Here is a 15020-nt window from a genome sequence, read left to right on the forward strand (position 1 = left end):
TTTACATATCCTTTTCTCTTCAGCTGCATCTTTCCATTGCACAGTGAGCTTTATAGTCAAAGCCTCGGAGAGCAATTGGTTCACTATCAGAAGGCTGCTAGTTGTGTCTTGCTTTCACATTTTTTTTGTGCATGAAACCAATCAATTTCCTATAGCACTCTACACCAAACAGTTTATATATATATATATATATATATATATATATATATATATATATATATATATATATATATATATATATATATATATATATATGCATGTCTGATAACTGTTGCCATTTAACTTGAAGCTCAGAAGAGACTTAGGAAACTCAAAGAGTCATTCATGATTTATAATGTGCATGTACTTTTCATTTTAAAGTGAATATTTATTTTTTAAATACAAAGACATTACATATGAAGGCATGCTATGGCTTTAAAATGAAATAAAAAAGGACTTCACACTGCATTTCAGTGTGAATAGAGATATTTTTGACTAAATCCTCCTATTCCAACCAATCATGTATTCATCTTTATGTAATTTCAATCTATTGCTGTTATTTTTTTATATGAATATGGTTGATAAACTAAGCCCTTCTTGATATGTGGCTGACTCAGTGTCGGTTTAGACTCTGCTGCATTTCTGTCTCTGCAAAGTGAGGAAAACTGATCTCTGTCCTGCATTCATTCATGATGCCTCATATTACATACTTATGGCTTCACTTAACAGTTCCTCCTCCTCTTGTCCTCTTTTCTAAACACATCACTCACATTAGCATTCTTTAAAAACACTGACTAAGAAAAGTTGTTCCGGGGATGAGATTGTGTATGTGCAGGTCCAGCATCTCTTTGTCAGCAACTTTAGATCTTTAAATTGTGGCCTGCAGAGTGTCGTGGTCAGAGCATGTTGCTGGGAGGAAACAGACCACTGCTGAAAGATGCCAGATTTCTAAATCTATTTAATCCTAATCCTATCAGTAGCGTTTACTCTGCTCTCTGGTCCTTATGTGACTCTTAAATTAAAATCTGGAGCGTTCCATTAACGTTGCCAAAGATCACTAGAAATAGAGGGAAATATAGGTTTTTGTTGTTTGGTCTATAAGACCTATTTGTTAAACTTGTACTGAAATTTAGGGCGAAAGAAGATCTTAGACAATATAAACCCTTTTTAATCCCCCTATTTTAAACATGACTAGTAATCATCAGCATTCCCACTTTTTATCACACACACCACAGTTTGAACAGGGTGAAAATGTGGTTTAAGTGCAGATAAACATGAAAGGCCTATGTGGAGGAATTCTCATGTTCAGTGTTCAGGTGTGTGCATGTGTGTGTGTGGAGTGTAATCTGTCCACCCATGCATCTGTCTTGTATAATTTATGAGCACAGTATCACCGTGTTATTCTAACCCCGCAGGAGAAAGAAAGAAGGATAGAGGGATAGAGAGAAAGGAAAAACACATGAATAATTTAGCCCAAATCAGTTTAGTTACCCTACGTCCCTTCCTACTCTCAGTCTAATGAACTCAGTGCATGCAACTGGATTCTCCAAGAAACTTCTGGTCAGAAAAAGAAAAGACACAACCGGGCATCTGAGGGAAGCCTTTAACAAGCAGTTTTTGTGGTCCCGAGAGCTTGACCTTTTTATCATCTCTGCTACATTTTTTGGAGTAAAGTGGTTGTTGGACTCAGGCTCATCATGATACCATGGTGGCCCAACTGCTAGGGCTGGTCTTTTTATTTCTACCTACCAACCTGGTCAACTTTATCACATATGGTAAGGGTTTTCCCATGTCTTTAGATTAATTTGCACTTATCTGTGTTGCAGTTAGAAATTGGTTTTCCATACAACACGATTTGAATGTTTGATGAACATATTAAGACAAAAATTCTTTATCATTTATAGACTTTCAGTAGAATCTGTTGTAATTCAAATTTAAGATTGGAAGTATGGCACAGCAGATACTTGATATTGTAGGTTGATACTTTCATAACAATATATTGACAATATTCTTTTTTTTATAAATGCATATAAAAACAAACAGAATTGTTTGAAAAGGATCACACAAATTTGTGACCATAATTTCTACAGTGTGAAATTTTACAGTTAAAATACAAACATTGTCAGTGTTCTTTGGTGAAAAAAATATAGTGGCATTACTGTTTCTAAATATAAAATTTTTTGACATTTCTGTACTGCAATTTGTTATCACTTATTGGTCCATAAAACATACACTGATCCCAATATATCTGCCGTGAGCTTATATGGATGGATATATCGGCCTGACCAATTTATCAGTCAGGTTCTAATTCTAACAGTGGAACAGCCCACTGAAAGTCAATTTGGAGGTAACAGATAATGAGAATAGCTAAGAAAGCAAAAGATAGTTGATGAATTGAACGCAGACAGGAAGAATAATTTGACTGATCCGGTTATCTGTTTTGGAATCCCTTACTAAACTATTAAAGTGTGTCTGAAACTTAACAGTGTAAGCAATCCTGTAACTGAACACTGGCAAGGCACACAAACACACACACACACACACACACACACACACACACACACACACACACACACACACACACACACACACACACACACACACACACACACACACACACACACACACACACACACACACACATACACAATACCACTACTTCATCAGTGTATTCCCTTTGCCTGGAGATAAATCCCAAATGGGAGGTGGTGTACCAGGACACCAGTGTGTATGGGAGGGGGGTGATCCTGGAATGCGGTCCCACCTTACCTGACATGTACATATGGAGCTTCACCATGCCTGGAACTGAAGCTATAAGAGCTGTGGTGTATGATTTGGGGAAAGGACAGAGGATCCAGCAGCTGGCCCAGACGCTTGGACAGCTCACGGTCATCTCGAACAGTGCAGCTGTGAGTATCGAAAACCTGCCTCTGGCTGCACACGGCCTGTTCACCTGCCAGGCTTTCTATGACATAGAACACGAGCCCAAAGTCTTCTACTACTATGTGCACCTCACTGTCCGAGGTAAGACTACCTGCACTCTGAAACACTTACCTACTTCAGGCAGGGGTGTAGCTAAGGGTGTGTGTGTGTGTGTGTGTGTGTGTGTGTGTGTGTGTGTGTGTGTGTGTGTGTGTGTGTGTGTGTGTGAAAAGTAGATGAAGAACAATGTTCTTCAGAGATCGTAAACATACTTAAATGTGTGACCGTGTCTTAAATACAGTTCCCGTCAGTAAGCCTTACCTCCTGATGAGTGATGTATCTCCGGTGGAGGGATCTACAATGTGGATGCGCTGCAATCTGGAAAATGGCACTGGACCAATCCAGTATGTGTGGCAGTATGAGACCCGCAGCGGCAACATCTCAGCCTTTGCACAGGGAAACACCAACATTATCAACGTGACCAACATCAATCGCAACCACACCGGCTGGTACCGCTGTGTGGCCAGTAATGCCGTCAACAGCGAGAGCTCTAACCGGTTATGGCTGGACACCATCTGTGAGTATTTGGGAGTTTGGGGTAGGGTTTGGGTCTTGTCAAATTTAATAAAAAATATAAACCATAGAATAAAATGGATTTAGAAATCTACTTTAAACTGTAAAGATTATGTGAGAATACTTCCAATCGCTGCAGTGAAGAAATGAAGAAGGAGGTGTCTCCTTAGTTAGTAATGTTTGTAACATGTCCGTGTCCTTCACATCTTGAGTGTGTGCATGTCTTTTCTCCGCAGTTGGCCCGGATATCCCTCAGATAGACGTGACTCCGTACAGTATAACAGAGCGAGGATATTCAGCCCTGGAGAGAGAGACTGTCTCTTTACTGTGTCAAGCCCAGTCCAATCCGGCCAGTCAGTACGTCTGGTTCTACAACAACTCCCAGGTCTACACCGGACCGCAGTTAACCATCACTAAGATCCTACGCATGCACACTGGTGACTACGCCTGCTTGGCACAGAACACCTACCTCAACACCCGCTCCAAAAAAACCATCAGCCTGACTGTCTACTGTGAGTGTGATCTGTGATGTCTGACCTTAGACCATGCCATCAGTCCTCTGTGAACCTCTCCACCCAGTCCTGACCTGAGTTCTTCTGTCTTGGTGCTGCAAAAAGCAAGGAGTGTAAAAGACTGAGATGATAATTCAGATTTGGCATTTATAGCACAAGACAACAAGAAAACAAAAATTGTATCGCCTTTGATTTTCAGCATTATTAACACTGAACACAAGTCCCTGATCTTTTCACTTTCAATTAAACTCCTGTTTTCAGTGTTACGCAGAAACCTCCTTTGCTTCTTCTGTTTTAATCATTCATACTTCTTCTACAGTCTTTTTCATCTCTCATATTTCAAGCTTCCTGTACTCACTAAGACTTTAAAACAGACCCAAAAGCTTGCAAACACACTCATACATACACACACACACACACACACACACACACACACACACACACACACACACACACACACACACACACACACACACACACACACACACAGCAGAGTGTGGAAGTGCTGCAGACCTATTTTCCTGTTCAGGTCGTCTGGGAAGTTGATGGGACTCTCTGGCAGGTACCTTGCTATGATGTCACAGCCATGGCAAGTGTTGGTTGGCTAGAAGGCCGATGATACATGTCATTATGCTCTCCTGTTTTGTTTTTGCTGAGTTTATGCATTTCTGCTTGTTACTCAGATCGTGTGTCTGACCTAAAACAACTCATCCCCCAAGAGAGATAGAGAGCATTTCCTTTTTGTACACATCTTTCACATTAGAGAAGACAGGCTTTGTACTGACTTGACATTCATTTGTGTTACCTAGCTTTACCACAAGAGAAGGTGGTAAGTAAATAGATATTTAATGAAAAGCATTTTTCTCCTATAATTTTGGTGAGATGTTTCATACCCAACACCATGAATACTGTAGCACCACAGGTGCTTTTTCTGACCTTACAGAACCCCCATTTGGCACATCATTGCCTTGTTACGCTGTATCTTATCCTCGCAGACCCACCCGATGGCTCCCCATCCTGTTCTGTCGAGGCAGCTCTGAATTATACCGCTTTGAGACTCATCTGCTCTTGGCCCGGCGGATTACCCTCCCCCTCTCTCCACTGGACCGGACTCGGGAACACTGCCAACACAAACACTGCCGTCTTGCTACCATCTGAAGGCCTCAACTCCAACAGCTTGTTTACTTGCATGGGCTCCCACCTGGCACTCAAACAATCAACAGAATGCAGCACACGCACACGTAAGAAACAAAGAAAGAGGAAGTTTTTTATGCTCATTGTTGACATCTCACTTAAACCTCTTTCCCTCCACTAGATATTCCCCCTGCAGAGCCAGAGTGTTTTCCCTATGTGACTAACAATAAACAGTATCTGATGCTGTCCTGCTCCTGGGATGGAGGGGCCCCGAAAGCCTTGGTGTGGTGGGAGGGCCCAGATGGCCAGGCCAAAGGCGGAGAAGAAAACTCCAACATCCTGATCCTTCGCTACGGCACCGCCAGCAGCGGGAAAACCTACACCTGCCATGCTAAGCATCCACTTCTGGCCCAAACCAAAACCTGCAGGCTCACACTGGGTCAGTGCACATTGTCAGACACACCTGACAAGAAAATAGCAGATATGATTTGTTAATAAATTCATTTATTCATTGTCCCCTGTAGAGGCTCCTGTACTGCTGACACAGCGCAGAGTTGTGTCTGTATACGAGGGGAGTGACGTTCAGCTCACCTGCAACCTGAGAGCCAACTACCTTCCTGTCAGTGAAATCACCTGGTTTAACAATCAGGGTGTGGGCGTCCTAGACACCTCAAAGTACGCACTGCTGCAAACATCTGCATGGGCCAATCTGACAGTGAGAGACACAGATGAGACTCAAGACAGCGGCGAGTACAGGTGCTCCACTTCCAACGCAGTGGGAGGAACTGAAATCAATGTCACTTTAGTGATCAACAGTAAGTTTTATATTTTACCTATACCTGTTGTCTTACTACCAGAGCTTTTCAAAGGACTAGGTTTGACATTTTGGGAAAAACAATTGCTTACTTGCAGAGTTAGATAAGAAGATTGATACCACATCTGTACGGGAAATATGAAGCTGCAGCCTTCAGAGAGCTGGAACCTAGGGACAGCAGCAGGCCCTGTGCAAAACCAAAATGTAAAAATATCAAATTGTGGTGGTATGGGGGTACACATAGACTATTTATTGGTTGTATTTGTCTCTTTAACAGGGTACCCCATGCCACCCAATGTGACCCTAGTCAAAGTGATGTACAACAGCCGACAGCGTAACGAGGTGGAGCTGGAGTGGCAGGTAGAGAACGAAGGAGGAGGAGGATGGACAGGTTTCATCCTGCAGCACATATGGGTGTCAGAGCAACCAGGAAGGAGAGGCAGCAACAATGATTCAAAGCAGGAGATGGAGGAGAGAATCAGTCCACCAGACTGGCACTCTAATATCATCCAGGACCCAGAAGTCAGGATCTATACAGTAGGGAGACTGACACCGACTGTTACGTACCAGTTCCGCATCATGCCTGTCAACCACCGTACCTTCGGACACCCTTCTGCTGCAAAGACTCCAGGTATAATGAGTGAACAGAGTGAGGAAAGTGTGGTTAGATACGGGATTTATGGCAGAGAACTGAGTAAAGACAGGGGCTTGAGTTAGGGATGTCTTAACAAACAGATGATAAATAAAACGGGCAGGAGAAAAACAATTATAATGTGACATTTAAAAAAAGTGACAGGTGAGTTAGGTGATTATTCAAAGATTACGGATGCTGGTGTCTTGCTGTGATTGCTGTTAAAATGACTTTGATGACAGTCTAACATTTTTCTTTTTCTTTTTTTGTTATCCACTTAGGTGAAAGACTCATACACAAACAAAAAACACAGACAAACAATTACACACACCTCACAGCTTCACACCTTCCACTCCCTTCCTGTTTACCTCCTTCCCTGCCGTGCTCTTTACTTTTCCTCTAACTGGCCCTGTGTGCTTCTTCTTGTAAATTATTTGTGTTAATGTACTGTATATCAGGATTTGAGTGCTCTGCCCAAGCCAGGGGATTGTTTAGGGTTTGTAGGTAAGGTGTCAGGGTAGGATAGGCCAGTGGTTTTCAACCCCTGTATGGCATCAGTTAATGCACACCTACACTCAGTTTAACAGGGTTGACTTTAAAGCAAGCCTATGTAACTTTTGCTGAACAGCGACTAGAAATGACAAGTACAAGATAATGGTAAATGCTTCAAAAATCATATTTTCCTTCATCGGAAGATTTTTTCCAGACCTACAATACAGAGATCTCTTGTCTCAGGGGGACATGAGGGAGGGAAGCATGGTCATTTGAAAATACTACCGGGTTTCTACTGATACAAAGCTTAATGCTAAATCGGTGAAGTATCCCTTTAAACAAAGTGTAGCAGAACCACAAGTGAAAAAAATTTACTACTACTGTTACTGGTCATACCAGACCAAGTAAGGCTGCAGCAGCAAAACCACACAGTGTAATAAACTTACAATTATGAAAGAATGTGTTATTTCCTCTTTCAAAAGCTACAGTCTTGCTGTACATAATTATTTTGTCAACAAATCGTATGAAGAAACGCTCAAGCTTCCTGTACTCTGGCTTTTACAGTGAGCCTAACATTTACAAATAATCATGAAATAGGTTCATTTCACGTTACAAGAACAACGCTGACATGGGTTGAGAACCACTAAAGGTAGCTGAAAATATGAAAAGATGTGAGACACTTATCAAGTGCAGAAACAGTTTTCTTAGAGGTGTACTATTTTGCAATCTGTAACTGTGATGTGTTGCAGCGGAACCACGCTACAACGTGTACCCTGCTGTGATTGGAGCAGCTATAGGCGGGATGCTCTTTGCAGCCTTCCTAACAGCGCTGCTGCTCGTGTTCATAATCCGCAACCGCAACAACAATCCTCGTGAGTCCTATACACAAGCACCAAGTTTCTAATAAATGAATTAAAAAAGGGTCCAATTATGTTGCATTAATGTTCTGTGTTTCTTCTCCCAGGATTACATGACATGCTGTTTGGTTTGTGAGTATCTGTAATACTTTCTATATACAGTATAATAGCAGCAAAGAAAAATTTGCAGTTTAATGGTGTTGTCATTCAATTCTGTGTACAGGCATGCCATTAAAACAGTTTTTTTTCATTTGGTATGTCCAGGCAGCACAGCCAGTCAAGAGAAAACATCAACTTCCCAGAGGATGAATTGGAAGGCAGGTCAGAGGGAGGAATAGAGGAGATTGGTGGATCATCCAGTCCAGGCAAGATGCACCCACATCAAAACACATATTCAAGCAAGCCTAAAGATGGGCTTAGCATGTCAGATTTACCACAATGCTAGTCTCACATTGCCAGACCTAAGTCCACAGCACTATGTAGTAAGGTCTGGCTACACCACAGATACGTTCTGGGGTAGGAGAAGAAAAAAAACCTGTTTGCATTTCTTTAAACCAATCACAACCGTCTTGGGCAGCGCCAAGTTCCGGACGCAAGGTACCATTTTCAGCGTGCGGCTTTCTAGCTCAAAAGTTTGTTGTTGTTTCCCATAGCAAATCCATGTTTTTTTGATAGAGAAATTGGAAACCAAAACAGTTTATATCTTGGTTCCATAATGGCGCCCCTGTCTTTGCATTGATCCGTTGAAAATACATTTAGTTCTCCATCTACCTAGATGAAGAACAGCCAATCAAATCTTGCATAAAGCAGTTAAGTCAGCGTTCTAAGTAGACGGTCACACTGAGTCAGACAGCAGCTTTCTACACAACACTTTGAAAAACAACTACATTAGCTCTCCTTATCTAACTTAAAGGATAATTTAGTTTTTTTTCAACCTGGATTCCATTTCCTCATGCATTTGTGTCTAATAGACTGATGTGAACAAAAGTCTTTGAAATTGGTCCAGTATTGAGCGAGAATGCAGTGACAGACCCTTGCGAACGGGGCTGCAATGTAACCTAGTGGGGCAATTGTGCACCCTTGATTTTTGTCCACTAAAAGTGTTTGTTTTTGCCACTGACAGCTGCTCAGATTGTTATTAAAAGTATCTGACAACATTATCGACCTCAAGAGGTGACTTTTTGTCCAAAGACAGCGGTGTAAAGAGAGGAACACAAGTCGGAAAAAGGCGTCCCGGGAGTCTGTTGTTTTGGAGTAGGCTACAGAAATGATTGCATTGCAGTCCTGCGAGGGCCGGTCACTGCATTCTTGCTCAATACTGGACCACTTTCAAAGATTTTTGTCAGTCTATTAGACACAAATGCATGGGGAAATAGGGGCCAGGTTGAAATTTTTTTTTTACCCTATTCCTACACCGTATTCATCAGGGAAAAGTGCACCGCTAACGTCAGTTTGTAGGCAAGTTATCTAGGAATTTATCAAATTCATAAAGCTAACTCCTAGTGAATAATTTGTTACATTTAAAGGTGCAGCACACTAACCCTTTTGGTTGATTAGGCTGAAGTTTGGCAATTTACACGAGAAGGCTGTTTTCACATTCATTTGCTAAAGGGGTAAAGTTTAGTAGTAGTAATTCCTTGCTCAAACTTTTGAAATAAATATTTGCATATTAGAATATGGATTTTCCTGAGGGAGGAGTAGATTTAATTCCAATATTTTTTAACAAGGTAATTTAACTTTTTTGTGGAAAAACCATATAGACCTTTTTCACGGCAGACATGTTGACATGTCATAGTAGGAAAAGCACAGGTGTATTCAAAACCATTAATGATGGCTGCATTCCACTTAGGAGAGGTCCTGGTATTGTGCATGCTGACTCACTGAAATAGCTTACTGGGACACTTGATTTTTGTCAAAATCAATTTCAGCTGTGCTTTTCCTACTATGACAAGTCAAAATGTCTGCCGTAAAAGGTCCATTATACCATATAATTCAAGTATTTTTTTGTATGCCATAAAATGTGTAGAGGGTAGCAGTGAAAGTTGTTCCTTTGAGTTTCATATACAATCTTACATTGACAAGTTATAATAAAATAACACATATAGCTTTCAAAGTATTTTGTATCATGTAGTCATCTTGTTAGCTCATCAGATTTTATGAGCAGTCGGTTTCAACCATCAGCAGAACTAATAATGTTGTTGCTCATCTACCCGATACTGAACCTTGTCGCTGGTCTTTTCCAGGTCCAACCATGGCTTTACCCCGGGCAGCTTCACCCCTCACCACCTCACCTGCGAGTGCCACCCCCGCCACCAGCCAAGCCCCTCCCCCTGGAGACGACAATGAACCTGTCAGCGTCACCATCACCGTCAAGGCTACAGGCTCATAATCATACATGTAGGCTATATCACGGACTCCTTCAGTTGTAATTTAACCTGGAATTAAAAGTTTTGCTGACAGTTAGAACAATTATTACAGTATGTAGTATGTGACCTAGATCTCAACTCAACTACATTTACAGTTACAAGCATATCTTTTACAACACTTTGATCTTTTGATTTTTACATTAATGCTTAGCCAACAGGAGTGTTTTTTTTTTAACAAGAACCCCTTTTTGTTGTAGCAGGTACCTACAGGGCTTGAACAGCACCTGTTGCTTCCTTATCAAACAATTTCACTTTTATATTTGCATGGATACTGAACATTGGAGTCACCTCATATTAAACCCTAAAATTATTCTTTTTTGAATCTGTGTTCATCTTCATTATATGCATCAATCACAATGTTGGTCTTTTAATAATTTATTTAAGAGTCTGGACTGTATAATTTCAAACAAAATCAGAACATACACTTGCCTAATCCCTATGTGCAGGCACATGCACACATAGACATCAAAAGTGCACTTATTTCTTGGGTACTCTTTTTTAAACTAATTAAAATATATTTATATTTTTATATATATATATATATATATATATACATATATATACATACACATATATATATATCATCATCAACTTTATTTCCATACTCAAGGTCGGTCCATTCAGAAGACACAGACATGACATACAACATACATTAAAAAGAGAAAGATAAACATATACAGAGAAATAAAAACAAAAGAAACAACAATATTGCATTTCTATAAAAGACACTTATACCAGTGTTTCCATAGTGATGATTGGTATCGTATGGCACTAAACCTAGGATTTACTAGCAGCATAACAATGCTGTTCTGGGAGACGTTCAGGCGACAAATGAATTTGTAGATAAGACTCCTCATAATGCCTGGAAGGTGCTGACCCCTGCTTTACAAAACAGGTCACTTGCACTAGAGCACCTGGGTTTGTTGAGCAGTATCCTCATACAGTCATTATAAGCAACCTTAAGCTTCTGCATGCTTGCCTTTTAAACTTAGTCCATAAGGGAGCAGTATACAAAGGAGTGCAATATACTTTAAACAGACTAATTTTGACGTCATCCGTGCTCATGTGGAAGTTTTTTACCAACATGTTAGCTTGGGCATATAATATGCGACGCTGCCTGTATCATCATCAACAGATAACTGATCTGTAATGTAGTGACCCAGATATTTAATTTTATTACAGACACTCATCACTTGTCCTGACAGATAAAAGTCTGGAAAACAAAGATCTTTGTCCACTTTTGTCCTACATATCAAGACAGCACTCTTTTTGGCATTATACAACACATCATATTTCACCCCATATTCAGAGCAGATATTCAGTAGCTGCTGAAAACCAGCACTGCTGGGAGAGAAAATGGCCAGATCATCAGCATACATAAAATGATTAACCAAGGTGTTACCAATCATACAGCCAGTTTTGCATCTTGTCAATTGGTTGGATAACTCATCCATGTACAAGTTGAAGAGTGCTGGTGAGAGTAGCCTCCTCTGATGTACCCCATTACTTACCCCAAAGGAGGCAGAGACTGTATTACCCCATTTAACCTGCATACTCTGGTTGGCATACCAGTAAGACAGGATTCTTATAAAGCTGTCAGGGGCAACCCTTTGCCTCAGTTTTTCAAATAGCTTATGACGATTGACTGTCAAAGGCCTTGGAAGCATCAATAAACCCAATTAGCATAGATTAATTCTGCCTTATGTACCCCTGTGTTGCCTCCTTCAAGGCATAGATACACAAATCAGTACCATGCTTAGCTTTGAAGCCAAATTGATTGTCAGTGGTGCCAATATAAGGACATAGACGATCAAGCAAAATCCTTTCCAGTACTTTAGATATCACACTGGCTGGGGCTATTGGTCTATAATTATCCAAACTCCCAACCTTGCCAGCTTTGTCCTTGATGACAGGCACAACAGTAACAGACAACATAGATTCAGGTAGCAGGCCATGGGTCATGAATCCAGAAAAGCAAATGGCAAGCAGTACTGCCTCTCTTCATTCTCTCACTCATAAGGTATATATATATATATATATATATATATATATATATATATATATATATATATATATATATATTTTTTTTTTTTGGTGACATTTCACAAAAGCAGAATGTTGCCGTTTTCTTTACTTCTTCCTACATATACTCAAGCAGATCTGAAGTAGGGCAAGTTACATCAAAAATCACTATAATGAAAGGTTTTATATGTTAAGCTATTTCTCAAAGGGTAAAAGTCATTGAGCTTCAGAAAACTTTAAAAAGGCTTATATATAAATACAAGTAACAAACATGACATTCCTATTTAAAATATTAGTTGCATGCATACAGCATGTTGTGCCATTAAAGTGAATTAAATCTGAATATAAAAAGGACTTCACACTGCATTCTAGTGTGATAAACTTAAGAGAAATATTTTGACTACATCCTCCTATTATATTCATATTTATGTAATTTCACTCTATTGCAGTTATTTTGAATATGGTTGATAAACTAAGCCCTTCTTGATATGTGGCTGACTCGGTGTCAGTTTAGACTCTGCTGCATTTCTGTCTCTACAAAGTGAGGAAAACTGATCTCTGTCCTGCTTTCATTCATGATGCAGGCCTCATATTACATACTTATGGCTCCACTTAATTCCTTAACAGTTTTTCTCTTTTATAAACACATCACTCACATTAGGAGTCCTTAAAAACACTGAATATGAATAGATGAGTATAATGAAATTGTGTATGTGCAGGTCCAGCAACTTTAGATCTGTAAATGTTGTCCTGCAGTGTGTCGTGGTCAGAGCATGTTGCTGGGAGGAAACACAGACCACTTCTGGAAGATGCCAGATTTCTAAATCTATTTTACATTTTTTTTTTTACAAGTTGCTCAAGATGACTAGAAATAGAGGGAAATATAGCTATTTGTTGTTTGTGTAATATATAAGACCTTTTTGTCTCTAAACTTGTAATGAAACAAATGGCAAAATAAGATCCTAGACAAAATAAACCACTTGTAACCCCTCATTTCTTGGGTGAACCCACTGTAATGCTGGAAGAAAAGATGACTGTTTATAACTGTATGAAGTAATCATCAGCATTCCCACTTTTTGTCACACGCAACACCACAGTTTGAACAGGGTGAAACTGTAAAAATGTGCTCACAATGAATATGAAAAAAAGATTTAAGTGCAGATAAACATGAAAGACCTGTGTGAAGGAATGTTATGTTCAGTGTGTTCATAAGTGCATGTGTATGTGGAAGGCTAATCTATCCACCCATGCGTCTGTCTTATATAATTGATGAGCACAGAAACACTGTGTTATTCTAACCCTGCAGGAGAAAGAAAGAAGGATAGAGGGATAGAGAGTAAGGAAAATAATAATTTAGCTCAAATCCGTTTAGAGAAGCCTTTAACAAGCAGTTTGTGTAGTCCGAGCTTGACCTTTTTTTTATCAATTCTGCTAAATTTTTTGGAGTAAAGTGGTTGTTGGACTCAGGATCATCATGATACCATGGTGGCCCAACTGCTAGGGCTGGTCTTTTTATTTCTACCTACCAACCTGGTCAACGTTATCACATATGGTAAGGGTTTTCCAATGTCTTTAGATTAATTTGCACATATCTGAGTTGCAGTTAGAAATTGGTTTTCCATATAACATGATTTGAATGTTTGATGAACATATTAAGATAAAACTTCTTTATCATTTATAGACTTTCAGTAGAATCTGTAATTCTGTTTAAATGTAAGATTGGTATAGCAAACAAATACTTGCTATTGGAGGTTGATAGTTTCATAACAATATATTGACAATATTCTTTTTTATAAATGTATATAAAAACAAACAAAATTGTATCACAGGATTACACTAATTTGTAGCCAAGAGTTTTTTACAGTTAAAATCAAAGAATTGTCAGCATTCTTCGGTGAAAAAAAAAATAGTGTCATTACCGTTTCTGTACTGCTTATGTTTTGAAATGTTTTGTTTTACTGTGTGTGAGGAGTTATCTTCTAATGTAATGCATAACAGTGGAACAGTTCAAAATGAGAAATAGCTAAGAAAGCCAAAGATGGTTGACAAATTGAACGGGGCTGGTAGAATAATTTGATTAATTCATTATCTGTTTTGGAATCCCTTATTGAACTATTAAAGTGTGTCTGAAACTTGTGTAATCAATCCTGTAACTTAACACTGGCAGGGCACATAACACCACCATCTCGTTTTCCTTCACACACACGTGCACGTGCACACACACACACACAACACACACACACACACACACACACACACACACACACACACACACACACACACACACACACACACACACACACACACACAGGTTGGCTTGCATGTCAGTGTATCCTCTCCCTCTTCCAGCGGTGGAGATAAATCCCAAATGGGAGGTGGTGTACCAGGACACCAGTGTGTATGGAGTGGTGGGCAAAACGGTGATCCTGGAATGCGGTCCCACCTTACCTGACATGTACATATGGAGCTTCACCATGCCTGGAACTGAAGCTATAAGAGCTGTGGTGTATGATTTGGGGAAAGGACAGAGGATCCAGCAGCTGGCCCAGACGCTTGGACAGCTCACGGTCAACTCGAACAGTGCAGCTGTGGGTATCGAAAACCTGCCTCTGGCTGCACACGGCCTGTTCACCTGCCAGGCTTTCTATGACATAGAAC

The 15020-nt window shown here is 40.0% G+C and overlaps 1 protein-coding gene across 1 annotated transcript; it reads left to right on the forward strand.

The window, feature by feature from the left end:
• The first annotated feature begins 2734 nt into the window (after positions 1-2734).
• LOC120543552 (V-set and immunoglobulin domain-containing protein 10-like 2) lies at positions 2735-10662 on the forward strand. The gene is made up of 11 exons (XM_039776654.1): positions 2735-3003; positions 3203-3478; positions 3711-3986; positions 4982-5227; positions 5302-5559; positions 5645-5935; positions 6212-6565; positions 7807-7929; positions 8022-8046; positions 8179-8279; positions 10158-10662. Exons 1-11 carry the CDS (start codon positions 2754-2756, stop codon positions 10301-10303), a joined length of 2346 nt encoding a protein of 781 aa, XP_039632588.1. The 5' UTR covers positions 2735-2753; the 3' UTR covers positions 10304-10662.
• Positions 10663-15020: the final 4358 nt, after the last annotated feature.

Source organism: Perca fluviatilis, chromosome 16 (genome assembly GCF_010015445.1).
Source record: "Perca fluviatilis chromosome 16, GENO_Pfluv_1.0, whole genome shotgun sequence".
Lineage (NCBI taxonomy): Eukaryota > Metazoa > Chordata > Actinopteri > Perciformes > Percidae > Perca > Perca fluviatilis.

Excerpts from the sequence above, each read along its gene's own strand:
- LOC120543552 (XM_039776654.1), top strand. The coding sequence starts at position 2,754 with ATGTACATATGGAGCTTCACCATGCCTGGAACTGAAGCTATAAGAGCT. Across the intron at positions 5,560-5,644 it reads AACCTGCAGGCTCACACTGG|AGGCTCCTGTACTGCTGACA; the intron begins GTCAGTGCACAT and ends TGTCCCCTGTAG. Across the intron at positions 8,280-10,157 it reads TGGTGGATCATCCAGTCCAG|GTCCAACCATGGCTTTACCC; the intron begins GCAAGATGCACC and ends GGTCTTTTCCAG.